Here is a 27,900-nt window from a genome sequence, read left to right as displayed (position 1 = left end):
TGCAGGTGGCGGGCGCCCGTCATAGTCATTTATTCTTTATTCTTTTAGTGACAATTTGAATAAAGGAAGGCCCGGCCACACATTATGATTGTTGGAGTTCCCACTTTTGAGTCTCTCTCTCTCTTGGCTCTTGCTCTCCATCCGCCATAGCTCTCATCGCCAAGCTTCTTTCTCCTGGGTTTTACTTCCCTTTCACTTTCTACTCCCAATCACGAGTAATTAATCCAAACAATGTACTCATTAGGTGCTCTTGTTAATGAGCACCTAATGAGTACATTTTTTGGTTTAGTTCGGGAGCTCCTTGGTGCTTTAAACCTATAGCTCATATAATATTTTATCCTATAGGTGTGAGAAAATGGGAGCTCTGGAATCACTATATGATTGCCATGTAGGATTGGCGTTAGACATGGGAGATGTTTGAATTGCAAGGTATAGATTTTTATCTTAACTTATAGGTTTGAGAATATTGGAGCTTTGGAATCAATATATGGTTGCCATATAAGGTTGGTGTTAGGCTTTGTAAGATGTGTAAATTATAAGGTAATATTTAGAGATTATATATTTTATAGCTAGAGCATGCTATATTTAAATTAAAAAATTTGAAATATTATGATATTTTCATTAAGTAGACCAACTTATAAATGAAAGGCTCATGGAGGAGCGAGAGTGAGAGGGCAATAGAATGGCACTCAAGGATGCATTGTTTCAAATTTTTATAAAATTCAAAATATCGCCAATGAGTCGTAGCCCAATTGGTAGAGGTGGGTGCGTGAATTTCAATCGAACAAATGATCAAACCCTCCCAGTTGTGCCATGTTTGTGAAAATTCGGCACATAATAAACATAGCCAATTGGCACACATTAAAAAAAAATCCAAAATGTAAAATATTTTATACGACAAAATTTGAATAAAAATAAACGTATAATAAATACACAAAAATTTATACCATAATTTCAATCGACTAAGAATGATGCATTTACAAACGTATGACTAAATTGGGATAAAATACGTCATTTTATTGGCCTTTTTTACCTTACTCGGGCGATGATGGGACGCGCAACTGCGATGGGGCATAGAGAGGGTCCTTCAGTGGAAGCATTTGGAAGACGGCTTTCAAGTGTCTAGAAATATGTCAAAGTAACTAGAATGTCTACGGGAGTGGTGAATTATGAGCCAATGGGAGCACGGCTTTTCACCTTCCCTGACGATTCTTCTCGAAAAGAAAAGAACTGGGTTTGTGTGCCTCCTATAAAGACGCTTCCACTATCGTGCCTGTTTTCTGCCATTGACATACTGTGTTGTCTCTTTCGTTCCACGAAATCCTGTCTTCACTGATTTGTGCACCAGAAAACCAGAAAATGAGCACCAGGCTCCTTTCTCTGCTTCTCTTCTCTCTGTGCTTGTTTTTTCTGTTCGCCTTTGACGCCCATTTCGCCCATGCCTCCGACAAAGACCCTGCTTTCAACCTCTCTTCCCTCACTTGGGCCACTGCCAAGGACACAGACACGCTGGAGCGGGATCGCGATCGCGAGCAGATGCTCAATCTCGTGGACGAATCGACCGAGGATGGAGGATTTAGCTCCTTGGATGGGATGCTTCAATGGGCCATCGGTAATTTCTGCCTTGGATGAATTCTAGCTAAGTAATTCCTGTGACTCTTTCAGAGCATTACCATATTCATTCTTAATTTTTGGCTTTTGATTAACTCTAGCTGAGTGATTTCTTTAAGCCTTTAAAGTGAATATCGGCTCGTTATTACATTCTAAGACTGGCACGGTACATAAGATTCTGGATGGGTAGCCTGGTAGTTTATGGACTTTGGTTAGCATTTATGGCTTCCATGATGCATCACAAACCCAGAATACACTGCTGCGTATACATTGTGCCAAGCTGATTGGATTGGCTTGAAGGACAAGGAAGGGAGCATGAAAATTTGTGGAAAGTTTTTGTACCCGTGTACATATCTGCATCCTTATACAACATTCTAACTTGCAGATTTTCAGCGTTTTACTTTCTCTCTCTCTCTCTCTCTCTCTCTCTTCACTCTTTGTTGTCTTGGTCATATGCATTCGCACAGCTTCACTTTGACAGATGGCCAGTCTCACAAATCAATCCAAATGGAGTAGTAGCACTCGTTGGAGGAGTGTAAACAAAATTGTACGTGATGTGCCAGTAATCCTCAAACTCTTCATCTGTAAGATGACCAAAACGAGAAGAAGAAGATGGTAAAGGTGAAGGTGTATCCACCTTCTCTCTATGACCAAGACTGAAACATAAAGACTTAGATAGAGACAAGCAAAACTCAAACTCTAAACACAAAATGTAAAAACTCATAACTCAAACGTAGAGACAAATACAGAAAGAAGAAACTCTTAAGTGAATGAATGATGTAAATGAATGTAAGATTGTATAGAATTCTCAAGGGCAGAGCAATGTAGTGTTGGAGAGTGACGTCGACTAGAGATGGATTCCAATTGGCTGTGACCATCAGTTGGAGTGTCGGAGTGCGAGAAATTAAATGCTGATCACCAGAGTGCCATGTGAAGAAAACTGCTAGGGTTTGCACTGAGGATACACAGAGTGTACGACCACGACAGAAACACAAAGAGACAGACACAGACATAGAGGGCAAAACTCAAACCCTAAACACAAAACTCAAAAACTCAAACCCTAAACGCAAAACTCAAAACTCAAACACAGAAACTCAAACACAAACAGAAGAAGGGAGAGAGAGAACACAACTCTGAAGTGAATGAATGCTGTAAATGAATGTAAGAGTGTACAGTGTGCTCAAGGGCAGAGCAATGTCGGAGTGTGACGTCCATCGAAGATGGATCCCAAGTCTGTGACCACCAGTCGAAGTGTAGGAGTGCTGAATGGTGAATGGTAGTAGGCTGGCCACCAAAACTCAGCAGTCTAGACGTTGGAAATTGGTAAACGTAGTAGTGTACCGCCGATCGGAGGCTGGAAACTGTGCACAAACTGTTGTAAATAGCAAGCTGAAATAGTGTCTGATGTGGTTGGCGATGACTGGATGATCAGATCGCAACATGATGATGCTGCCAGTAGTTGACGTCAGCATGGATGAAGGTGCCAACAGCATGAGCAAACACGGATGGAGTGGCAGCAGTCTTGAGGGCTGGACAGCCACGAGGAAGGAGGCTAATGGCTGAAATCTGCACAGACGGAATTAATTCGAATGGGGGTATTCTGTCTATTTATAGATGTGGAAGGGCGACCCAAAAATTAGGGTTTCCATCTAACTCTCTCGAACCGCTCCTCGTTTTAGGGTTTCCATTGAACTCTCTCGAACCTCTCCCCGTTTTAGGGTTTTACTCTAAAAGAGTAATTTTTAGTGTGTTTTGGGGCTATTTAAGAGGCTAATCAGCAAGTAATGCATGTTTTAGCTCAACGCCAAGGAATTGAGGCGACAAAAGGAGAGGTGCTTGCTGATGTAGATGGCTTGTTGGATAGTAAAAACGTAGGTATTGAAGCAATCGTCGGGGGGAGAGATGGCAGTAGCTTGTCGCCTTGCACTAGATGCTGAAAACGTAGGCTGATTAGGTGCTATGATGATGCAGTAGATGGAGACCTCCGTGTCAAAAGATGACATATCAGCGAGATAGTAGGGTTTGCAGGTAGGAACACGGAGTGAACTTGGCAAATATGGAGAAGAGAAGAGAAGAGAGAAAAAAACTCTGATGAATGGAATGATGAAGTTCTGAATCATGGAGCGAATGTGATACAAGGGAACAAGGGTGCCGTAGTACAAGAAAGATGATGAAGACAACCATGAACCATGAACCGCAATGTCCTCCTGAAGGGGTGTGAGGGTAGTGGATAGGTTGGAGAGAAGAGGTGACCGGATTGAATAAATCAGCCGTGAGGAATGAATGAGAGAGTTGCCTATAAATAGGCACAGTCAGTTTAGGATGGTGCTCCTTTTTGGGGCTACAAACCCTAAACGCAAACCTTAAACGCAGAAACACAGAAACGCAAAAATGCAAACTGCGGGTGAAGGGTTTCTCAACACCTCCTCTCAAGCCCAAAAAGGGGAACAAGAGAAGATCGAGGTGGAGATGCAATGCTACATGCCGAAGAATGCTCATGCAGCAGGTGCCACTTGGATAGTGTCCCTCGTGGGGAAATTGTTCACTTGCCCAAGCGCCCTACTACAAAGATGATGAAAATATGCAATGCATTGGAGAAATGTCGAACTTTGTGTGGTGTCAAGAATCATAAGGATATGTCCATACTCGATCTCGAGAGGTGGCTCCATGTTGACCAAGTGACCAAGGCAAGAAGAGAAGAGGAGGAAGAAGATGTAGAGGATCCTTTAGATCCAAGATTTCCACCGGAAAGGGAACCTGCAGTAAAGAACAGTAGATAGAGTGAACTGAAGAACCGAAAACTCAACCTCCGGAGAGAAGCCACTAGCTTTGTGCATCCATGCTAGAAGGAATACGAAGGCCTCGTTACCAAGTCGCGGCTGAATCTCTGAGGTTTTGATCTAGGTACTTGAAGATCCTAGGTATTAGTAGAAGAGATGATTGGTTGAAGACAGCCACCCCAAGAAAGTAGAGGATGGGTGAAGAACTTCATGTGGAGTAGGTTCCCCCTCTGAGGTGGGAGGTGGAGGGCCCCCCGCTGAAGTTGAAGAAGTAGATGCCCCCTTTGAGGGCAAAGAAATAACATCCCCCTCCGAATCCCCCTCTGAAGTAGATAGGGAATCCAAAAAATCATGGATCATGGACTCCGAAATGTCTGATGACGAAGGAAATATCGCCGTCGTGCTGAAGAGCTTCTAGAGGTAGCCTCTCGAACTTGAGTAGTCAAGGGTGGGGAAGAGTGGGGCTCAGAATGAGCAAGAGGTGGGCAACAGTCATTGTCTCTCAGTGGAGTGGACTGGGTAGCGGAAGAAGAGGAAGGAGTCGGGCAACCACTGTCTCTCGAAGGAGCAGACTGACGAGGAGATGGTATTAAACAATCACTGTCTCTCGATGGAGCGGATTGCAGATCCGTAGGTCGTGGAAGCCACTATACCTGAAAATAAGTGGGAGAAGATTGCCATTGGCATTGCAACGATCTCCAGGAGGTCGTAGCACCAATCGATCCTCCATGTGTTGGAAAGCACTTAGTGCTCATTGGATGCGTCTTATTGCCTTGAGTATAGTACTTTGATAGCCGATGTAGAACAATCTCTGTGGCCCAGAAAGAAGAGATGGCACAAGGAGTGCCTGATGGAGGATGCATATACTCCGGGGGGGTGGGGATCAAAGGTCGAAGTCGGCAAGTATCGGTGGTGTGTCCGGTGATGCCACAGTAGGAGCACCTAGTAGTCTGGTCATTTGTTGGTAAAGAAGCCATGGATACCAGTGTGCCTTGCTGAAGAAGGAAGAGGTCAGCCACCATGAACCACGAACCGCAATGTCCGCCTCAAGGGATGTGAGGGTAGTGTGAAGCACGAACCAGAGTGTCCATCTCAAGGGGTGGGAGAGCAATGGAAGGGCTAGAAGTGAGGTGCCAGTGGGAGGAGGATACGACCAACAGTAAGAGGCTGCAACCAGTAGAAAAGCGCAGATGAGGAGAGAGAAAGACTAAAAACGCGGGCAGCAGGTGAGAAAGACTAAAAACGCAGGTAGGACAACTTGCAGGAGAGAGAGAGACTAAAAACGTAGGTAGCAGGAGAGAGAAAGGCTAAAAACGCAGGCAGCAGGACTGTGATGATGTGGCAGGCTGTACGGAAGCAGGTCTGCACAGGAACAACAGTCGCCTGGCTGGAATCAGCTCCAAACTGCGTGAAGAGGGTTGGAAATTAGGCATCAACTGATGGAGATAGCAATGGACAGCTTCGGCTGAGATGTCCTCCGCGAACGGGGTGTGGGCAGCAATCTGGAATACCTAAAATCTGCAAAAACAAGATTTTGATGCAGCGGAAGAAGAAGAGAAGTGGATGCCAAACCCACCACCGGTCTTTGCCTTCACCGGAGTGGAGGATCTTCGCTGCTAGGTGAGTAGGTCTAGCTCTGATACCATGTCAAAAAGGTGACGTACCAGCGAGATAGTAGGGTTTGCGAGGAGGAACACGGAGTGAACTCGGCAAACATGGAGAAGAGAAGAGAAGAGAGAAGAGAAAAAAACTCTGATGAATGGAATGATGAGGTTCTAAATCATGGAGTGAATGTGATACAAGGGAACAAGGGTACCGTAGCACAAGGAAGATGATGAAGATAGCCACGAACCATGAACTGCAATATCCTCCTGAAGGGGTGTGAGGGTGGTGGAGAGGCTGGAGAGAAGAGGTGACAGATTGAATGAATCAGCCGTGAGGAATGAATGAGAGAGTTGCCTATAAATAGGCATAGTCAGTTTAGGATGGCGCCCCTTTTTGGGGCTGCAAACCCTAAATGCAAAACACAGAAACGCTCCAAATAACATGGCGATGGTTGAAAACAAGCCACCTAGGGTTGGATAGTGATGGGCTGCAATTAATGATGGTTGGACAGCAGATGGTAGGTGGTTGATGGCTGAAATTTGCATAGTAGAGTGAGACACTTGTATAAAAGGACGAGGCTAAATGGTGGGTAGCGTGTCTATTTATAGATGTTGAAGGATGCCCCAAAAAATTAGGGTTTTGGGGGACCACAAAAACTTTCTTGAACCGGGCACCAAATTTGTGTTTTTCATTAATTAAGTGTGTTTTGGGGCTGTTTAAAAATGCTAAATAGCTGTAAAGCGTGTTTTAGTTCAATAGTGGTAGCACTAGGACATGATTGGGGTACAACATAATGACCAAATGGTCCAATAGATAATGCCATGGAGACAAATTGCTGTACCCAAGAATCCACACTCTAGCATGTTTGGGATGCACTCTCAGAGGAATGACCTGAAAGTGTGTGTGTGGGAGGATGAGCGTCTGTCATAGGTACACCATCTGGAAACATGTATGTAGAGGTCCTAAAGGTTGTGCCTAAATGTGTAGAAACCCCTACTTTTAGTGTGTGGTGGTAATTGTGGTGCACTTAATGGAGGCAGAAAGAAAGGTGTAGCGGAAGATGAGGGAGGGATGGGTGGGAGCCCAAATGATATAGTAATTAATGTTGTTCGTGGGAAACATGGTTGGTCCCTTTTGTCCATTAAATGCATTGGATGAAGATGCACCTACTCCAGATTGACCATGAGAAACAAAATCATTTGAAGGAAAAGGAAGGGAAGGAATACTTATAAGTTCTTCTTTCAGCTTCTTACCTAGATTTGAGTTCATAAAGGAATACTTGTCTTCCTCAATCATAGAAACAGGGAACGGCCGTTCCGGCCTATAGGAACGGTTTAATGCGTTCCAGATCCTTGGAGGAGGTGAAACGACCAGGGAACGTTCCCTGCCGTTCCTTGGGCCGTTCCCTACCGTTCCCTGCCGTTCCCTGCCGTTTCCCCTGCCGTTCCCTGTTTGGAACGGCCATTCCAGGCCTGTTGACCAAAAATTTACATTTTTCCACGTTTTTTCTTTTTGCTTATATCACACTCCTACTACATATTCACCTATCTCCATTGCCTAATGTGCACACACTAATCTCTCTCTCTCTCTCTCTCTCTCTCTCTTTTGAATATTCAAAGTGTCAAGACAACCCACAAGCCAATCAGGAGTCCATGCAAAGCTCAAATTTGATGCATTATGAACTCTTGCAAATCACAATCAAATTTCAGCCTATTCTCAATTCCAAGGTAATTATCCATTTATATTGTCTAATTTCAAGGGAAACTAGAATAATTGGGGCAATTCATGAGCAATTTGGAGCTGTGGGAGTAATCGAGTCAATTTTGGGACATTTGGGTCAATTTGGAGCATTGAGGGGTATTGGGGCAATTAGAGGGACATTCTTTGGGGCAAGTTGATCATGTAGGGCATATTTGGGGCACTTAAGATATGTGCCGTTCCCCCCCGTTACCGTTCCCCCACCTTGGACGTTCCCCCCATTCGAGGGGGTCCTGCTCCCGTTCCCGTTCCCTGTTCCAGGTAACTATGTCCTCAATACTTAGAAAAAGGTTATTCTAAAGAGTCTCTTCTTGACAAGTATCCCTTGATTCAATAGAAAATACTGAATGAGTTGGCATAGAATTTGACAAATAGGGTTTGTACCTGGCATTGGAGAAAAGTACTATGGAAGTGGAGTGTAATATGAGCAATGTTTCACTTGCAGATGGCCAGTCTGTACTGGAATTCCGAAGGACTTGCAAGCTCATTAGTTAATGCATCGAATCTAAAGGAGATAACTCAGGCTTACCTTTAACCTCTTGCTGAGCCCTGTGCATAAGGATGAGATTATACTTAGCGGCGAAAATTTGATATGGCGTGTGAACTCGATGGTAGTCTGATGGTTCTCTGTCCATGTCAGATTGAGTAGTGGCAAGCTAAAAGTCCCACTCTTGATCATTTCTGTCCATGTTTGGTTGTGGAGATTGGAGCGTTGGTGTGAATGTATTTGAAGTCATTTGACCCTTCTGTTATTCCTACTTCTACGATTGAGCTTTTCGATCAAAGCCCAAGGTTTCTCAGAGAGTACCTAGCTTTGATACCATGTGAAGAAATGCTCTAAGCGTAGAAAACACAAAACCAATTGTAGGACAGCACAAATTGATAAACATAGTTAGGGTTAGGGTAACTCAAAGACACAGATCACAATGAATAATGAAATGAGTGACTATTGAATATACAGTGCTCATGGAACAAAACTTTCGTATCTCTAGGATCAAGGCAGAAGTTATGAGCTATGTGTCATACTCTGAATGGATTGCGAAATGCAACAAGGCAGCCTCTGTGTATCGAACAAAAGCAAACACATCCAGAGAGGCTAGATCTGATGTAGACAGGTAGTGAGGAGAGAGAAAAACAAAAAACGTAGGTACTTGAGGAGAGAGAAAAACTAGGCAATAGTTGGAAACAGTAGATGACTGTGTGAGAAGTGTAGGCGACAACTTGAGGAGAGAGAAACTCAGCAAACACAGATTTTGGATGATGGCAAGAGTCTCACTGATGATTGGTCCAATTGATAACATTAGCAGCAAATGCAAGGTGTAGACAATAGGTGACAGCTCCAGGGTACTAGGCATTAGCTCCTAGATGCAGGCGATAGCTCCAGAATGCAGGTGATAGCTCACAGAAGGAGACAAAGGCTGGAATCAGGCGCCAGATGGTAGCAAATAGCAATGGGAAGCTCTGACCGCGGTGTCTTGTGCGAATGGTGTGTGGGTGGCAGAGATATGGCTCCTAAAACTTGCAAAAACAAGATTGAGGGTGAGTTGTGGGTTGTATTGTATGTCTATTTATAGAAACTTTGGGGCACCCAAATTAGGGTTTGGCTTGTGAGACACAATAACTCTCTAGAATTGTGTTTCTTTTTAAAATAATAAGGTTTCTTCATTAATTGTGTTTTGGGGTTGTTTAAGTCAGGCTAATGCAATTTTAGCTCAACACCACAATCCTAACCAATAAGATATGAATGGGTAGACACATGTATTTAGGAAGACTAGCGGGCAATCGGTCTCTCTCTCACGAACCTACAAGTTCTTTCTCACTCCTAAAGACAAGCTTTGGAATGTTGCTATTTGGAAACTAGGGAACCATGAGGAGTGGAAAAAGTTGCACACATTAGTTTCTGATTGAAATAATAGGGGTAACAAGGGACTGCTAGCCATGACGTTATTTCATGTCTCTATGTATGTCAATCTCCTGGTTTGGAGTCTTAGTTTGAGGACGTTCGGAGCTTTGTGTTAGAGATATGGTCATCTGGTCATTCCCTGGACAGGCAGCAGTCGCCACGTCAGCAGGCATTTGCCACGTCAGCAGTTGGACAGGCTGCTGATCCAGCCTGCAGCAGTCACCATGTCAGCAACCACGTCAGCAGTCAGACAGACTGCCACGTGACAGCTGTGCAGTCGGACAGTTTTACTGCACAGTTGGTTGCATTTAATGCAGCTGACCTGTACCAGATTTTTCACCTATTTATTGCAGATTTCTAGCACACCTTTGGGTATTCTTTGATCTCAGATTCTGGCTCAGTTCAGGGCAGAGATTGTGCTGGCTGCTGCAGACTTCGAGGTGTACAGCAAGGTGGCATCATCGAGGTGGAGATATGCAGACATACGAACTGCACCCGTGTACATATCTGTAGTGTACATATCCTTATTCGGCATTCTTTACTTGTGGATCTGTGTTCTTTTGTCTCTTTCTCTCTCTCTTCTCTCTGTGATCACTCTATCTCTCGGTCTCGGTCATATGCTTCCGCACCGCTGACTCTGACACTTTGGTACTAATCATGTCTATGAGTTCTCCACTGTTATGTGGTGGTATTTTACCATTTTTCAGTCAGGTTGGCCATCTTTATTTGGTAGTTTGGTGCATTTATGTGGATCGATCTTATTTATGACAAGTTTGCTAGATTTGGTCATTGCCACCTTTACATAGGCCTCCTCTTCACCTTTGCCATGGCCCATTCATCACATCATCATATCATATTGTCCTTTTGGTCATGATCACATTACCATTTGTTGTCACAATCATCTTTATATGAGATGCGTTGGGGTTTGTAGAGAGAACACCATGCACACTACTAACACACAATGAACTCAAGCATGAATGCAAAAAAACAAGAAGAAACTGAAGAATGAATAAATGATGAAGGGATGAGATACAATTGAGGGAGCTCAAGGAGAGGATGTTGTTCAATAGCCATTGTGCCATTGTCTCTTGTGAGAGTAGGCTGAGGGAGAGTGTTGGAGATTGTTGCCTGTGAGAATGGATCCCAAGTGTAGTAAATCACCAATGTTGGAGAAGAAAATTGATCTAGAAGGCTGAAGACAGCAGGTCAGCAGGCTGGATGTTGAAACGCAACAATCTCTAGGGATGGAACGATGAAAATGCAACAATGTATTGCTTGGCAATAAGCTCTCATGAAGGTGGGTGGCTATTTTGAAGCTGTAGCAGCTGGAGATGTTTGGCAATCAACTTCAGCACCAATGTTGAGAGTGAGCAACGAAAGCAGATCATGGACATAGAGAGAGAGAGAGAGAGAGAGAGAGAGAGAGAGAGAGAGAGAGAGAGAATGAACATAGAGAAAAGGAAAAATCTGATTTGATCTTATTTGAGACTGATTACAATGTTGCTACAATCAGCCCTTGCACCATGTTGGGTTGTGTTAGTGAAGGTGTTGGACAAGAGTAGGAACAATAGATAATGTAAGAATACTAGATGATGCAGCCGAAGAGAGGAAAGTGGAGGTGTGAAATTGGCTATGATGGAGACACTAGAATGTGGCAGCCAAATGCACGTGACAACTCTAAATCTGGCTGACTTGCAACTAGTTTGACCCCTTGCTTGAAATGATGGCAATGACCGCAGTGCCACACGGGACTCTAGAAATGTGCCTCAAAAACAGGACAAACATGATGATAATCAAGTGGGAAATGCATGTAATGCGTATACCTAACAATTGCACACAATGACAAATGTCAGAGCTCCTCCATCTTTTTGAGACTCTAATGGAGCTTACAACTAGGAGATGATGGCTTGAATACATTGAAATCTAACACGCCCTCTAGGAGTAGCTACAAGTGTGGGAGATCCATATGGTGAAGCATAGAAGTATCTGAAAAAGGCTTTGTTAAGATGTCCATTGCATTGTCCAGTGTGGAATAGTACACTACCTTTAGTTTGGACTCCATAATATGCCCTCAAACATCATGCTGTTGAACCTCAATGTACTCTTTGCTAGCATGAAACACTAGGTTCTTCGCAAGAGCCAAAGTCCTTTGATTGCCAACCCGAAGAAGAGCAGGTCTTGCTTGAGGGAATCCAATCTCTACGAGAATATCCCAAGGAAAGAAGTGAGAAAAATGACTGTTCAACGAATGTACTGACTCCTAAGTAGCCTTCACCTCGGAATGGTTCTTCCACTTGACCAAGTACTCAGGATAAACGGTCCAATCGGATCATTCAGTTCTCTATGGTTAAGAACCAGTTGAAGATCACACTTCCAATTAGATTGTTTGCGGGCGATGTATGCACATAGCATATCCTCCATAGAATGATTTGTGCTCTCAATCTATCCATCGGTCTTAGGATGCTCCAAGTATAACATGGACAATCGAGTTTTCAATTTTTCAAAAACTATTTGCTAGAAATGGCCATTGAACTTAGGATCTTGTACATTGACTATTTTGTCAAGCAAACCATAAAGTCTATAAAGATGCTCATGCTCAACAAAGAGACTAGCCAACTTGTGGCGTTTGACAATTGTCTTTGTGGGAATGAATCGAGCCATTTTCATCCATTGGTCAACCATGACCCAAATCGCATCATGACCTCAATTCATACAAGATAGTCCTACTACAAAATCCATAGAAATACTATTTCACTTCTTATTAGAAATTTGTAATAGATGTAGTATCCCCACTTGTTTGTGTCATTTGGCATTATTAAGCTAACACTAGGGGCACATGTTGAGAGTCATCTTGTGCGATGTCAAAAGTGCCACATGGCAGTTTTTCCACGTGGTTGTAGTTGGGGACTGTTTGTCGACTGCAGTCGACTACATTAAATGCAGCCAACCTGGTTATTTCGGGTATTTTTCAGGCATTCTTTTCAGCCTTTTTAAGGCTGAGTTTCCAGCAGACTTTTACACTTGTATTTGACAGATTTCAGCCTGCTGGTGACAAAGGCAACACTTGAGGTTGACGGAGATCAAGGTCCTGAAGGCGGAGACATATGCAGATATTCTATTTGCACCCGTGAATAATTTTGCATCCTTATATAGCATTCTTCACTGTAGATTTTCTGCGTTTCATTCTCATTCTCATTCTCTCTCTCTTCTCTCTCTCCGCCCGGCACTCCTATGGAATGTTACAGGGTTTGCGATCTAGGGCTTTCCACGTCTGCCACGTAGCGGAATTATTCCGGCAGTTCCCACTTAGGATCGACTTGAATCATTTCCTAACGGCAACTAGCGTCGGACCCAAGCGAACTACTTTACGCAGAAACGCCAGGTCCGAAGCGGATTCACACTGCACTTGGTTCAAGGAGAATGGGAAATGAGAGGGATGTAAAGTTCAATCTCTCTGCCATAAGGCATAGTCCCATTCCATTCCCCTAAAACAGCGTAAATCGGGATCAATCATAACTCCAGGTCAACGCTTTTGTTGTTCGTGTTCTTTAACGATCTTCCTGCTGCCCATCGTGATTTGAGAAAAGTTCCCGGCTAATCGGGACCACCCATAATGTAACAACTCCGAAATCCGAAAGTCCCATATGAAAGCCCTCATAGGGATAATATTTTTCGAATTAAGCAAATTTTTTAATTATTTTCCCTCTCCTCCAGCCGACTGTCGAGCTGGAGGAAGAGGGAAATAGCAAGTGAGGCAAGCTCCTTGCTGGAGCTTGCCTAGGCAATGGCGCATGCCCGCTGATACATAGGGGAGGGAGGATCCCCCTTCCCTTCCCTATTTAAACCATGGCGGCCGCCAGGGATTGGGAGACGACGCTGTACGCCGTCGTACTGTAGAGTGGGAGAGAGGAGGCTTTGTGGTAGAAAGCGTGAGGTAGAGATGAACCGCCGCCTACTGTTGTTGTGGAAGGAAGTGCCCCGACTTTGAGTGAGGAAGACCTGAAGGGAGAGAGCCGCCGCCGCCACTCTAAGCGTCGATGAGCTGGGGCTGGGAGAGAGCCATCGAACTGTCATCCGTCGCCGCTGAACCCCATCCGTCGATTCGTCATCTTTCTTTCCCCCCCTTCCCCCCCGAGGCCTTAAGTGGTCTTTAAGGCTCTTTTTCCCCCCCTGAAATTCCCCCCCTTGAAGCTCTATAAGGCTCTTTTTCCCCCAAAAGATTTTACCTTAAGCCCTTCATCCGACCCCCTCGAATTTCCCCTAAGGGCTCCCTTAGGCCCTTTTTATACCTTTTATTTACCCCCTTACAAAAAGAAGATAGGGTGTTAAGGGTCTTTTGACATTTTCCTTCCCCATACAAAAGCCCTCGTAAGGGTTTTTACACCTTTTATTCCCTGTTCGTGTGAATCTTTATAAGGCCGTTAAGCCTTCCCTATGGATTTAATGGGTCTTATCCGCGAAAGATTTTGAAACTCTCCCTTTTTCAAAATCCCTACTTCAAGGAGGAAGCCTTCTAAAACCGCTTCTGACGGACGGAGCAAGTTATCACAAAGAGAGCCACGGTGGAATTTCAAAGAGGAGTTGTAAAGTTGCATCCACGACAGAAAGGCTGCATTCGCGATGCCTCCTAAGAAAGCCCAAGGCGCAGCCGGCAGGAGGGTCGTCTCCTAGCATCCACGTGGACATCTCACCCCAAGCCTAGGTTTTCCTTTCTAATTTTTATTTGGTATTGTTATAATTCAATCGTGCAAGGATAATTGTTGGAAATAGGATGCATTTTTTCGTCTTAAATGTTTTAGAAAAATTAGCTCATAACGGAGGAATTTAGTCATTAATATTTTCAATAAAACAAGCAAAATAAAGGGTGCATAAATGTATTTCTAGCAAATAGCTTTATGCATTACAATGAATTAAAATTAGATTAATGTCCATTGTTATACAACGGAATTAAAATAGTATACTTCGTTTAAACATGGAAGTATAAACTGCATATCGCATTATTAAGCCATATCCTTTTCGCAATGAATCATCATGGGAAGTGCTAGGAATCCTTAGGAAAGTGCAAGGCATGAAATGATTCTTACGATGCATAACTCTAGGCAATTATCGTTTGTCAATTGTATAAATTATCAAGTAAAAGGTTGTTTGTTTAGTATGAATTTTGTTCGCAAAGTTATAGGAAGATTAGTTGGAATTAATCTAACCTATGCTTGATCTTAAATCGATAAGTTAGGGTTGAAAAATCAATTTACGCATAGACAATGAGTTATGTGTTTATGAAATGTTAACGTAACTATCTTCAAGAGTTAAACAAAGTGGCACAAACCTAAACACCTAAACTGCGGAGTACTCGTTTAGAATGAGTTAAATTCCAGGAAATTCGATAGGAAATTAATACGTGACCTAATCGTACGTATTGCTAAAACTGAAACTTCTATATCCTAAATACTTGCCCACATTCACCGAATGTAGGGACAGTGAAATATATTTGGGAAGTGTCCCTAAGAATCTTACGAGAGGGAACTTGGAACCCTAGGACTGATGACGTCAGCCTAATGTAATCAGGAACAGATTGTTTCATGACTCCATTCAATGAGTAGTATAGTTTCATAGTTTGATGCGACGCTTGTGCAAGAAGTGTGGAGTCGTATGGTCTTGTGATTGGATTACAAGGGAATGGCCAATTCTCGCAATGAGGTTGGCAGGTGCTTACGCAAGTTATCTTGCAAGAGGATGAATAATCATCCTAATATAGTATCTTTCTTGAGTAAAGATAATTGTTTGGAAGCAAAAGACTAGTCGATAAACTGAAATAATCTATGAACTTAAGGTTTGATCAAGTCGGGTTAGTAGGGTACGCCCTAACCCAGGATATAGGGGATCTTGCCAAGTCGCAAGTCATCCCGGATCGAGTGTTGGACGCATTCGAAAGGAAGGATTCATTTCTTAGCAGCTTGCCAACAAAAACGACCAATGGAAATGTTTGTGCTTGCTACAGATTTTAAAGCGCTGTTTAGCTTTGTTTGATCAATGAATTAAAAGATAAATGGATATCTAATACTTCAGGTTGAAGGCCTGAAGGGAGAGGTAGCTTCAGCTACCCCCGACTGCCTGCCTGACCTTAACCAAGGGGGTTGTTAACCGCGCCGAGAAAGTGGACTGAACCTGCCGCAAGAGGTCTCTCCGTTGAGCGCTACTTGGAGCAGGAGGACGCTTGGGTGCCAGGGGGGGCTTTGGCCATAAATCCCTCGCCTTGCGGGCCTTGCATAAGAGGCTAACGTGACTCGGGATTGGATCTCGAGGCCCGCATACTAGTCTACGGGCGGAAACTTGGATTAGTGATCCCTGTGGATTGCTGGATAGTCTTCGGGCAGATTGTGGATAAGCCTACGGGCTGGACTTGTTGTATTTCAAAGATAAATATGATAACTTGTTAATAAGGAACTTGTTTGACATTGTTTTTCTATGTCAAGTGATATGATTACGTGAAAGAACCAGTACCTAATGGGCTAATTAAAGAAGCTGATTGATACATGTCCAACTAAATGTATTAGGTAATTAAATAACTAAAACAACCTGAGGAAAGTGCGGAGGATGGGCCATAGGTCCGTCCTACGGATGGGTGATTCCGGTTGGCTGGGAACTTTTCTCAAATCATGATGGACAGCAGGAAGATCGTCAAAGAACACGAACAACAAAAGTGTTGACCTAGAGCTATGATTGATCCCGATTTACGCTGTTTTAGGGGAATGGAATGGGACTATGCATTGTGACAGAGAGGTTGAGCTTTGTATCCCTCTCGTTTCCCATTCTCCTTGAACCAAGTGCAGCGTGAATCCGCTTCGGACCTGGCGTTTCTGCGTAAAGTAGTTCGCTTGGGTTTGACGCTAGTTGCTGTTAGGAAATGACCAATAAGGAAAACCCTAATTTAGGTCGATCCTAAGTGGGAACGGCTAGAATACTTCCGCTACGTGGCAGATGCGGAAAGCCCTAGATCGCAAACCCCGTAACATTCCATGGGAGTGCCGGGCGGAGTTTTCTAGACATCCTTTCCGATGGACTGCTAAGACGTGTCCTGAAGATATAAGTGGACACGTTACACATTGCTTCACTTTGACATGGTATTAGAGCATTGAAGGACTGACCTAGGTGGGACCTATTTGAGGAGGAGTTTTTAGCGCGATACAAGGTTGAGTTTTCAGCGTTTAAGTGCGAGCAGGTGGGCTGCGCATCAGAACAAGGCTGAGGCGAGCGTGGGCGTGCGAGAAAAGAGAACATTTGCTGAAACTGCTGCTGTTTTTCTGCTGTTAGAGAAGGAAGAAGGTTGTGTATTTGGCCTTCAAGTGCAGATTTTACATTTTCATTGCCTTTGGTGGCTGAAGAAGGTGTGAGACGCGGAGACAAGAGCCCTAGCAGGCTGTGTTTTCACAGTCAGAGGGGGTTTCTTTTGCGTTTGTGCAGGCATTGTAGATGAAGATGTCTACTGAGACTGATGTGGAGTTCCAGGTGATCATGGACCGGAAGGTGCCTGTCTTACCGGCTCTTCCATTAGATCAAAAGCTCGATGGCAACAATTACTGCATCTGATGTGTGATGATGTTGGCCATATTGGAGTCCAGGGTTGTCAGGTACTAAAGGTATGAAATGGTACGGTACGATAAAATACGGCACTAATTGGTACCTTATGATTTTACAAGGTACGGTACGATATTAATACGAAAAAAAAAACAAAAACTTGGTTATTTTGGATTATAGATAATAGAACACATGTTTAGAGCTAAAATAGCAATGTCACTTGAGTTAATAGGATGAATACATGAGGATAGCAAGGAAAAACCTCATGCACAACATACCCAATGCACTACTAGAAGATAGATGGGAGTGTATATGTAATACATCAAAGAACAAAGCAAAGTTTAGGGTGGATGGACAAATAGGCTCTTCATTCTTTTTTGTATGTGAGATCAGAGAGAGAGAGAGAGAGAGAGAGAGAGAGAGAGGGGGGGGGAGGGATGCTCTTGGAATTGCATACTCATCTTGGAAGTTGGGGGAGAGAGAGAGAGAGGGGGGGAGGGATGCTCTTGGAATTGCATACTCATCTTGGAAGTTGGGGGAGAGAGAGAGAGAGAGAGTGTGTGTGTGTGAGAGAGACTTGGAATTATGATAATAAACATAACTTACAAGGCTTAGGAGTTGAAAGATATTGTATGGTCTAGTCTTCAGAGGCTATAAATAGGCCGTTTTTTGGTACGAAATGGTACGGATACGTACCGTACGGAACGAACTAGTCCGTATGTAGTGCGAATGCAACTATGTTGGAGTCTTATGATTTGGTGGAGCTTGTGATGGAGGAGATCAACCGGTCCTTGGTGAGAGATGAGTCCAAACTCTCTTGAAGTGCTCGTGCGGAGTTGACCAAGGTCCAGTCTCATTGGGACAAGTTGAATGCCAAGATTCGTTCTTTTCTTTTTTTGTCTTGTACAACAGCCATAACAGCCTATATAGAGCACTTGATGGTGGCTCGAGAGATATGGTTGGAGCTTAACCAGATGTATAACCGGATGACCCTTATGTAGAGGGCTTCTTTGGAGGTGTAGATGTGGACCCTGTCCGCGAATAAGTCTTTTTTGCTTTGGGAACACATCAACAAGCTTCGGTAGCTTTAGATTCAGAATGCGGGGAAGCCCATTTCGTGCGAAGACATGGCGATCACTTTATTGTCCCAGTTGTCGTCATGATTCAATACTTTTTATTCCGCTCTTATTGCTTTAGGGTGAGAGTCGACTCTTTGTTGGGAAGAGCTAGTTCCTATGGTCTTGGACCAGGAGGAACAGTTGAAGGGATAGAATGCTTCCAAATCAGAGGCATTGGTAAAGCCTCTCAGAAGAAGGGGAAAGACCAAAAGAAGGAGGACAACAAATCCAAGAAGGACAAAGAGAAAGAATCGACATGCCATATTTGTGGTAAGACCGGCCATTGGAAGAAGGACTGCCCCAACAAGGAGAAGAAGGATACTAAGAAGAAGGACACGAAGGATTCTAGAGCAGTGACTGCACCCTCATCAGCTGCTTTTCTACACTTAGCGGTCATTGAGCTCTACACCAAAGACTTTTGATGCTGCGATGATAGCTCCCCAGACTTGAGAGTGGATCGTGGACAGTGGTGCCTCACGGCACATGACTCCTTCGACAATTGGTGTTGCCCATTTGTGACCCTCGTATGGGCAGATTCTCATAGGAGACAGCTCTTCTGTGTCTATTGTTGCATAGGGTGAGATGCAGCTGATTCCAGAAAGACATGGTAGTACCCACACTTCCGAGGTGTTGCATGTGCCAGGTTTAGGGTATCATTTACTTTTGGTACATAAGATTTGTACTCTTGGTCTCTTGGTGGAGTTTGACAGTGATGCCGTTTGTGTTCTTGTTCGTGGATCAAGGAAGGTTCTCTCTTCAGGATATGAGGAGAATGGCATCTACAAATTGAAGTCTTCGTCTGCTCTTACCTCTCTTCTTCTTATCTTTTAGACACAGTTCGAGCTATGGTATGCTCGGTTTGGCCACCTAAACTTCAGAAGGCGTTGTGAGGATCGCTTGTTCGAGGTTTGCCAGACATTGTGGTGAGCCAGCAGCCATGTGTCTCTTGCATTGGTGAAAGCAGCATAGGGATGCAATTCCCAACAAAGCTTCGAGGCGGTCTATTTCCCCTATGAAGCTTGTATCTACGGATCTTTGTGGCGCGATGAGGAATGAGTCCTTGAAGGGGAGCTTGTACTTCATGTTGATCGCAGATAACTACAGTAGGATGACATGGGCCTACTTCTTGACGGTGAAGTTGGAGGCTTTTTCCCACTTCAAGGATTGGCTTCTCTTTGAGGAGAACCGATTGGGTGGGAGATTGAAGATCTCGCGATTAGACAAGGGTGGTGAATTTGTTTCTAATAACTTTACTCGTTTTTGTGCAGATAAAAGCATTCACCAGGAGTTTGCTAATACCAACACCCCTCAAGAGAATGGCATTTTGGAGCGGAAGAACCAAAGTGTGATTGAGATGGCACACACCATGATGGGGTATCGAAAGACACCTCAGTTTTTGTGGGCCGAGGCAGTGGCTACGATAGTCCACATCCTAAATCGATCCCCCACTTCGGCCGTATACAGGATGACACCTTTTGAGGCTTACTTTGGGACCAAGCTTGATGTCTCTTATTTCAGGATCTTTGGGTGTGACGCCTATGTGCACATCCCAAAGACGCAGTGTGACAAAATTGAGGTGGCTTCGCGACGAGAGGTCTGTTGGCTACAACTCCTAGTCCCAAGGTTATCGCGTGTATGATCCCATAAAACGGGATGTCTACACGAGTCGAGATGTGCGGTTTGTGGAAGTTTCGGCCACAGAGGGGGTGAGGAGCACCCCGTACTTGGAGATCTAGGGGAGAGTTGGGCTCCCGAGACAGTTCCTTTGGAGCCAGAGCCTCTCGATGGAGATTCTTCTTCAGATTTCGAGTCTTCTCTTCCATCGGCTACCCTAGTGGAAAACTCACCGGTGGATGTACCTGAGTCTTTAGAAGATGGGGAGTGCCGATGGTCTCCTCGTTGGGCCTGTGACACACTCCATGATTCAAGGATCGAGGGGGTCCCTGAGGAGTGGGAACTGCAGGATGGACCATGGAGGTCATGGAGGGACCAGACACATTCTACGGAGCTTGTTTGCTCTAACTACTGTTGGATGTGCCGTGTTCTGCAGGATAGAGAGCCTATATTAGTAAAGGAGGCTTTACAGTCTGATCATTAGCGGAAGGCGATGGAAACCGAGTTGGAGGCTATTGAGCGGAATGGCACTTGGTTCCTTGTGCCTCGTCCCTCTCATAAGAAGGTGATCGGTGTCAAATGGGTCTTTAAGACCAAGTACCATAGTGATGGCTCGTTGGACATGCACAAGGCTCGGCTTGCGGCTAAAGGTTTTGCACAGCGGTGTTGCCTTCCATGATACATTTGCCCCTATATCTCGCATGGCGACTATTTGTGCTGTTCTTGCCTTGGCTGGTCATAGGAGATGGCCTATTTTTCAGTTGGATGTGAAGTCGGCCTTCTTGAATGGTGATTTGAAGGAGGAGATCTATGTAGAGCAGTCTCCTGGCTTTGGTTCCTCAGATGGGAAGGTTTATAGGTTAAAGAAGGCCTTGTATGGCCTGAAGCAGGCTCTGCGTGCTTGGAATGAGAAGATTGATTCATTTCTCCAGGCCAAGTTGGGATATCGACGCTCTAGGACCGATCCACAGCTTTATGTGCACACTTTCGAGGGAGGTCGTGTGTTGTTTGTTTTGTATGTTGATGACTTGATTATTGCAGGTGTTCATACCCGGAAGGTCAAAGAGACGAAGGCAGCCCTACACCAAAAGTTCGAGATGATGGATTTAGGACTTCTCCATTTTTTTTTGGGCCATGAGATTTATCAGTCTTAGAAAGGGATTTTCATCTCCAATGTACAAGAGCTCTTGGTGACTTTTGAGATGGAGGATTGTCAGTCCCTTTCTACTCCTATGATTCCGAACTGGAAGGCCACTTCACACACAGATTCTCCTTTGGCGGATGCTACTCACTACTGTCAGCTAATTGGATCATTGATTTGGCTCCTCAATACACGGGTTGATCTATGTTTTGTTGTAGGTCTCTTGGCTGGGTTCATGAGTTCCCCTCAACAGGTTCATTGGCAGGCTGCTCAGAGGATACTTCGTCTCTGTGGGGGATCTTCGACCTCGGGCTTTTCTATCCAGCAAATACAGGTGCTTCTGATCTTGTTCTTGCAGGTTGAAGTGATTCAGACTGGGTTGGTGATGTGGATCAACGGCGGTCTACTACAAGTTATTGTTTTACCTTGGGTGTTGGTGCTATCTCTTGGAGTAGCAAGAAGCAGCTCACGGTCGCCCTATCTTCGACTGAGACAGGGTATCGGGTTGCGTTTTCTACCACATGTGAGACTGTGTGGCTTTGGCGGTTGTTGGAGGAGCTTGACTGTCCCCAGACTCGTCCTACTATCTTGCGGTGCGACAATGAGAGTTGCATTGCTTTGGCATGGAATCCCGTATTCCATGCCCGGACGAAGCACATAGAGATCCAGTATCACTTCATTAGGGAAAAGCTTTTGGATGCGACCATTGATGTGGAGTACTGTAAGATTGAAGACAATCTTGCAGATTTATTTACGAAGGCACTTCCCCAGGTTTTACTTCATCGACATTCCAAATCCTTACATCTGCTACCTTGTCTCAGATCTGAGAGGGGATGTTGAGAGTCATCTCTTGCCACATCAGCAATGCCATATGGCAATTTTGCCACGTGGCTGTAGTCGGACTGTCCGACTGCATTAAATGCAGCCAACTTGGTTATTTTGAGTATTTTTCAGGCATTCTTTTCAGCCTTTTTAGGGCTGAGTTTCCAGTAGACTTTTACACTTGTATTTGACAGATTTGAGCTTGCTGGTGAGAGAGATAGCGCTCGGGGCTGATGGAGATCGAGGTCCTCAAGGCGGAGACATATGCAGATATTCTCTTTGCACCCGTGTATAATTCTACATCCTTATACAGCATTCTTCACTACAGATTTTATGTATTTCACTGTCCCTTTCTCTCTCTCTCTCTTCTCTCTCTGTTCACTCTTTGTCACGGTCATTTGCTTCTGCATTGCTTCACTCTGACATCCATGCATATAAGACTCAATCAAAGTCTTCATGTGCAGCCAACAAAAGTAGCAAGTAACCAAGATCAAGTCTAGTGTATGCCAAGGTGTTTCGCGTTCAGCGCATCATGACACTCAATACAAAATTTTCTTATAGATCTTGATCATACTTTGTCTTGTTTAAAAAGCAATCCATTATGAATGGAATATTTTTCCACCATCTCTCTCTCAATAGGCTAGCTTTTAGGCATTCAAAGTGCTAAAGCATCTTGGGGATACTAGGTCCATCTTGGACCAATTGCCAGATCTTGCCAAAGTGAGGATTGCTTTGGCAACACCATTTAAGAGAAAGATAGAAATCAATCGAAATTTCAAAGAAAGATAAGGTATTAACTTAAGGGATTCGACTATGGGCATCAACAATCATATTTGTTGTGCCCTTTCGGTAACAGATCTCAAATTCAAACTCTTGCATAAGCTCCACTATCTCACCTTACGACCATAGAGATTTGGTTGATTGCAGAGGTACTTTAACGAATGGTGGTTAATCCAAATAATAAAATTGAGCATTGTACAAATAATGACACCAAATTTTGAGTGCATGGATGACCACCAATCCTTCTCTTGAGTGGTGCAACGTGTTTGGATGTCTGTGAGCTTATGGCTCTCAAATGCCATATCTCAGTCATTTTAATAAAGAATAGCATCCATAGCATAATCACTCACATCTGATGAACCTCAAAAGGTTTATGCAGTAGTAACTAGCCGTTTCAATATTTAAAAACATTGATTGAGCTCAGTGATCCAAATAATTGGCAAGTTAATGTGCTTTTTCTTGCTTTAGATACACTTAATCCAATGTGTCAAGGGTTTAGTAATATGAGCATAGCCTTTAACGAACGTCCAAAAAAATGTGATAAAACCCCAAAATTTTTTGTACTTGCCTTATGGTCCTTGGAATAGGCTGATCTAGCACTACTCCAACCTTTTTGGGATCAATATAGATGCCATCCAGCTTTGTACATACTTAGACTTAGCTGATTCTTTTCTAAACCTTAAGGCATGCTGCCTTTAGGTGGGAGGTGGTTGTGAATAAAGGGCCACCGTGCCTTTTATATATGCTCAGGTGTGAACACACCCTTAGCACTTGTACTTTACATGTAACTATCACAAAAAACCTAAAAGAGGTACACTCATTGTACCCACATATCGTGCAACTCACACACACTCTCTCTTTTTCTCTTTGCCATTGCCACTGCTGAATATTGAACCTTCACTACGCATCGGCCACCACACATAACACTAAAGCAAAGATACGGCAAGCCAAAACATGTGTTGAACAAGAGTCGACAGCTGCAGAAGCATGTCAGCCCAAAAAATGTCCGATGAGCATGTGGGAAAACGCAACTGAAATGCATCTAATGAACAATGCAAATGTTTGCTTTGGGACATGGTCAGATGTGCATGGGAATTTTGGAAGTACATACTCTATGCCTTTGGGAGAGCAAGCTATGTCTCAACATGTGGGACATCCAAAATACTTTGGTCATGGTTTTGTGTTTCATCCTATGGCTGGTTCTTGTCTATCCAAGTATTTTGGACAGCTTTTTCTATAGTGGCAACTGTTTCATGCTCGGTACTTCATGCACTTCTTGGTTCAGCAAGAAGTGATCCATATTTGCTACTCCAGTTATGAGGCTGAGTATAGGGAAACCTTTACAGCTACATGGAATGTGTTTGGCTTTAGCAGCTGCTTGCTCATCTTTCAGTTACGCAGACCTCTCCCACTGTCATTTACACCAGTAGTCAGAGCACTATGGCAATTGTGAGAAATCCAGTGTTTGATGCTCTCTTATGTCTAAGGCTACTTTTCATGCATGTTTATTATCCATGCACCCACCTCGAGTTGTTTGGTAGGATTGTGACCCTTTCTGCTGTGTTTCAGATTAGCCCATGCCCAAGAATCCTTGCTCAAGTAATCTGAATATTCACTTTGAGCACAATAAGTCATTTTTAGCACCAGAGAAGGTCTACCTCATTGCGCTTTCAGGCCAAGACATCAGCCTGTTTGGTTTTGAGTTCTCCCACCCATGTTAGGTGGTTATGCTGGTGTCTTGATGCACACTCAGTGTGTGAGATGGGGCCGCTTTGCAACTCTTCTAGTGAAGTTCTATTTGTGGAGCTTCTTGAAGTGAGCCAGCCAGCCAGTATAGCAGCCAATTTCAAAGTTCTGCTTCAGGTACTGTTGTTCACTTCTGTTAACAGCTGCTCTTGTAACACATTGGGACATTCGGCAGCACAGTCTTGTATTGTTGATCTCCCATAACCTGTATCTATATACAGTGAGCAATGTGTTTTGTATCATTTGTGTCACATTTGCTGTAGCTGCTGAGCAAGTATGTGAGGGATTCTTTCTATGTTGTCTGTGAGCAAAGTTTATTTGAAGGATTAAATGTTAAATTTGTCAGTGGAAAGTAGAATTTTGAAATTGTGTGCTCCACCTGCTGGAGTGACATTGTGATGATCATTTTCTCTGTTCTTGTGATTCTCAGCTTTCTGATATACTATTGTTTTCTCGTATTCTTCAGGCCATTCAGATCCTGAGAAATTGAAAGGAGTAGCACAAGAAGTACAAAACCTTACTGCTAGTGAACTTGAAAAGCGGCAGGCTGAAATCAGGGTAAAGCTTGCTTTCTGCACTTTAGTCCATTTAGCAAGCTTGATGGTTTTGTCTCTTTTGAGGTAAATCTCTCCTTCTGCAATACTACTTCATGGGTATGCATTTTTTGTTTAGTTTTAAACTTTTTGTAATGAGCTTTAAGTCTATGATATGGGCATATCAGGGTTCCATGATCAGTTCATATGTCTGTGGTGCTTAGTGTTTAAGGTGATGTAATTTCTAGGATTGGACATGAACTTGTGTTTTAACTTTTGCTTAGAATTTGATATGAGTTGGTGATCCATTTTGGGGGGTGGGGTTGGAACAGTTTGACTAGACTTGTGTTGAGAGTAGGTGATCATGTAACATCAGTACTGCAGCTTTGGCGTTTATCTTTTCAAATATCTTTCACTATTAACCAGCTGTAGAAATTTTTACCCGAATCTTTACTTTTTGAAGGGTATTCTCGCAGTTTTGACTTGATCACTGTACCATACATGCTTTACAGGAGCTGATGGAAAAGTTGAGGGTACCTTCGGATGCAGATTTGATGAAAGTAGCTATTGAAGACTTGCAGAATTCTTCTCTCTCTGCTGAACATCGTCAGCGGGCATTGCAAGAGCTTCTTGAGCTAGTGGAGCCAATAGACAATGCAAATGGTTAGTAACTTTCTTCCTGGTATTTTGACATTAGGATTTCAGCAAGACACTGGAGAAAGTTTATATTCAAGATTTGAAGATTTTCTATATCTGAATTTTCGGGTAACTGTATAAGCTGACAATGTTCTTGCAGTGAATAATGGGATATGATTTTGTACTGCAAACTGAGAGCACTAGTATCACAAAGCTATTTAAATTGGGGAAGTTTTATTGTTATTCTTTTCCTTATTGTAGCCTGGGCAGTTCACCTCCATCATACCATCTTTGTGCTGGTGAATCCTCAAATGATTTCTTCATAAATACATTGTTAAGCTATAGGCCAGATTTTATGAAATGAATGTATAAAATAGCATTTTTGCTGCCTGTATAATTGGGTTCTCAAGTGTTCGAGGGTGGTTGCATTTATACAATGACAACTTTTAGAATCCAGTCTGTCAGCAGTCTCACTGTCATAATGCTTTGAGTGATGCCACCATTACATTGTGTTAGGTACTTGCAATAGATGTTGTAAGCAATTATTTATGTGGCTCATATATTTAATTTGCAGATTTAGATAAGCTGGGCGGTCTCTCTGTAGTTGTCAATGAACTTGATAGGGAAGAAGAAGATTTGAGGATTTCTGCAGCATGGATATTGGGAAAGGCGAGTCAGAACAATGATTTAGTACAGTCACAGGTCGTCGCATCTTTTCTGAAGTAATTCTTGTTTCCTTCTTATAGTTGAGATGTATGAGAGGTGGGGATTTTAGAGTTCCTAAAAGTTGTACTGTTGTTTATGGCAGCTTCTGCAACTTGGAGTCCTCCCTAGATTGATGGAAATGGTCCACTCCAGTGGTGCAGAAGAGGCTGTAAAAGCGTTTTATGCCATCTCTGCTATCATTCGAAACCATCCTTCTGCTCAAAAGGAATTTTATCATCATGGAGGGATGTCGTTATTAGAGGTAAGCACCTTGTTCGTGGTCTGTAAATTTTACTTGCTCCTTTTCTAAAATCTGAGAAGTTTTGGATTACATTTTCCGTTGAAAGCCCTTATAAAAATTTATCAGGTTGTTATTCAATGCTCTTGCATACATGATCTGACGATCAGTTTTGCGCTTTTCACAGGATCTAATGAGAAATGCAAGCTCTGATATACGGCTGCTCAGAAAATCACTTTTTCTAGTTGCAGATTTAGCTGAACAAGAATGGGAAACTGGCGGAGCTATTGCTAACTTTCAGCCTAGTAGGAGTTTCTGCATGGCAGTTGTGAACTTGGTAGCGGCACCTGACCTTGACACGCAGGAAAAGGTTAGTATCACTGAAACGAAATGGGTCTTATCTGAAATTGAAGGACGTAAGGGCAGACTTTAATTTTGTACTGGTAAATACTGTAGTTGTGGATGTGCGACTGTGGCACAAGTCTGTATGTTGAGGATCACATTTGTGCAAAATTGGTATTTGCATTGGGTAGTTTTCTCCTCTTCCTCAATAAACTAAGGTGATGAGGTTGATGCTTTTAAATGTTCTTCCTAAATACAGGCACTGATGGCGATTCGTAGCCTAGGCAATCTAGGCAGTGCAACACATGACATTCTAAAGAATGATTGTGAGGTGAAGTCTACTCTAGAAAAAGTACAGCTTCAACTTGATGATTTGAAGCAAGGTGATGAAGAGCTTGAATTTGTGAAGGATTTGCAAGCCTTGTGTCAAATGGTGAAGTCAATCTTTTCAGATGATGGGGAATCCAAAAGTCTTACTAGCGATAAAACCCTATAACTGGGGACAGTATTTGTAATGTAGAGCCTGTACATAATCCTAATTGGCTGGAGGAATGTACAAAAGGGTCAAGAGGGTTACAAAGTGACACACATTTTTGAAGAATGACATTCTAGAGTGTGAAGTTGAAGTCTGAAGTGCACATCAACTGCTAACCAAAGCTGCCTTGAAATAACTGCTAACAGTAGTTCCCTCGGAATTGAACATGATGGATTGAGATTCAAAATATTTCCTTTTACTAACCCAGTTTTCCCCCACTGCATGGTGGTTTGTCGCTTCCGGCTTTGAAATTTTTGTAAATAGTCTGCTGTATAGACTAAGGAAAACCTAGTATGATGATAATCATTGGAATGAAGTTGGAAAGAATGGTCCTGAATGATCTCTATGGTAAAAGGGCTAATAAAGTGACCCCCCCAAAAGGGAAACATAGCCCACCCCAATTTAGTGACATTTTTGTGCAAAAGTAGCCACATAAGAGTTATGATACAAATTCTAAT

The 27,900-nt window shown here is 43.4% G+C and overlaps 1 protein-coding gene across 1 annotated transcript; it reads left to right on the top strand.

Annotated features, from left to right (window-relative positions):
* The first annotated feature begins 1,137 nt into the window (after window positions 1-1,137).
* On the top strand, window positions 1,138-27,900 carry LOC148036477 (ARM repeat superfamily protein). The gene is made up of 7 exons (XM_087678472.1): window positions 1,138-1,612; window positions 24,920-25,011; window positions 25,499-25,649; window positions 26,197-26,324; window positions 26,431-26,589; window positions 26,753-26,935; window positions 27,167-27,900. Exons 1-7 carry the CDS (start codon window positions 1,360-1,362, stop codon window positions 27,401-27,403), a joined length of 1,203 nt encoding a protein of 400 aa, XP_087534598.1. The 5' UTR covers window positions 1,138-1,359; the 3' UTR covers window positions 27,404-27,900.

Source organism: Lygodium microphyllum, chromosome 5 (assembly GCF_053477565.2).
Source record: "Lygodium microphyllum isolate KBCC chromosome 5, Lygodium_microphyllum_v1.1.10, whole genome shotgun sequence".
Classification (NCBI taxonomy): Eukaryota; Viridiplantae; Streptophyta; class Polypodiopsida; order Schizaeales; family Lygodiaceae; genus Lygodium; species Lygodium microphyllum.
Note: the sequence above shows the minus strand (reverse complement) of the source record. Positions and strands in the feature narration are given on the sequence as shown.

Excerpts from the sequence above, each read along its gene's own strand:
- LOC148036477 (XM_087678472.1), top strand. The coding sequence starts at position 1,360 with ATGAGCACCAGGCTCCTTTCTCTGCTTCTCTTCTCTCTGTGCTTGTTT. Across the intron at positions 26,325-26,430 it reads ATGATTTAGTACAGTCACAG|CTTCTGCAACTTGGAGTCCT; the intron begins GTCGTCGCATCT and ends TGTTTATGGCAG. Across the intron at positions 26,590-26,752 it reads GAGGGATGTCGTTATTAGAG|GATCTAATGAGAAATGCAAG; the intron begins GTAAGCACCTTG and ends CGCTTTTCACAG.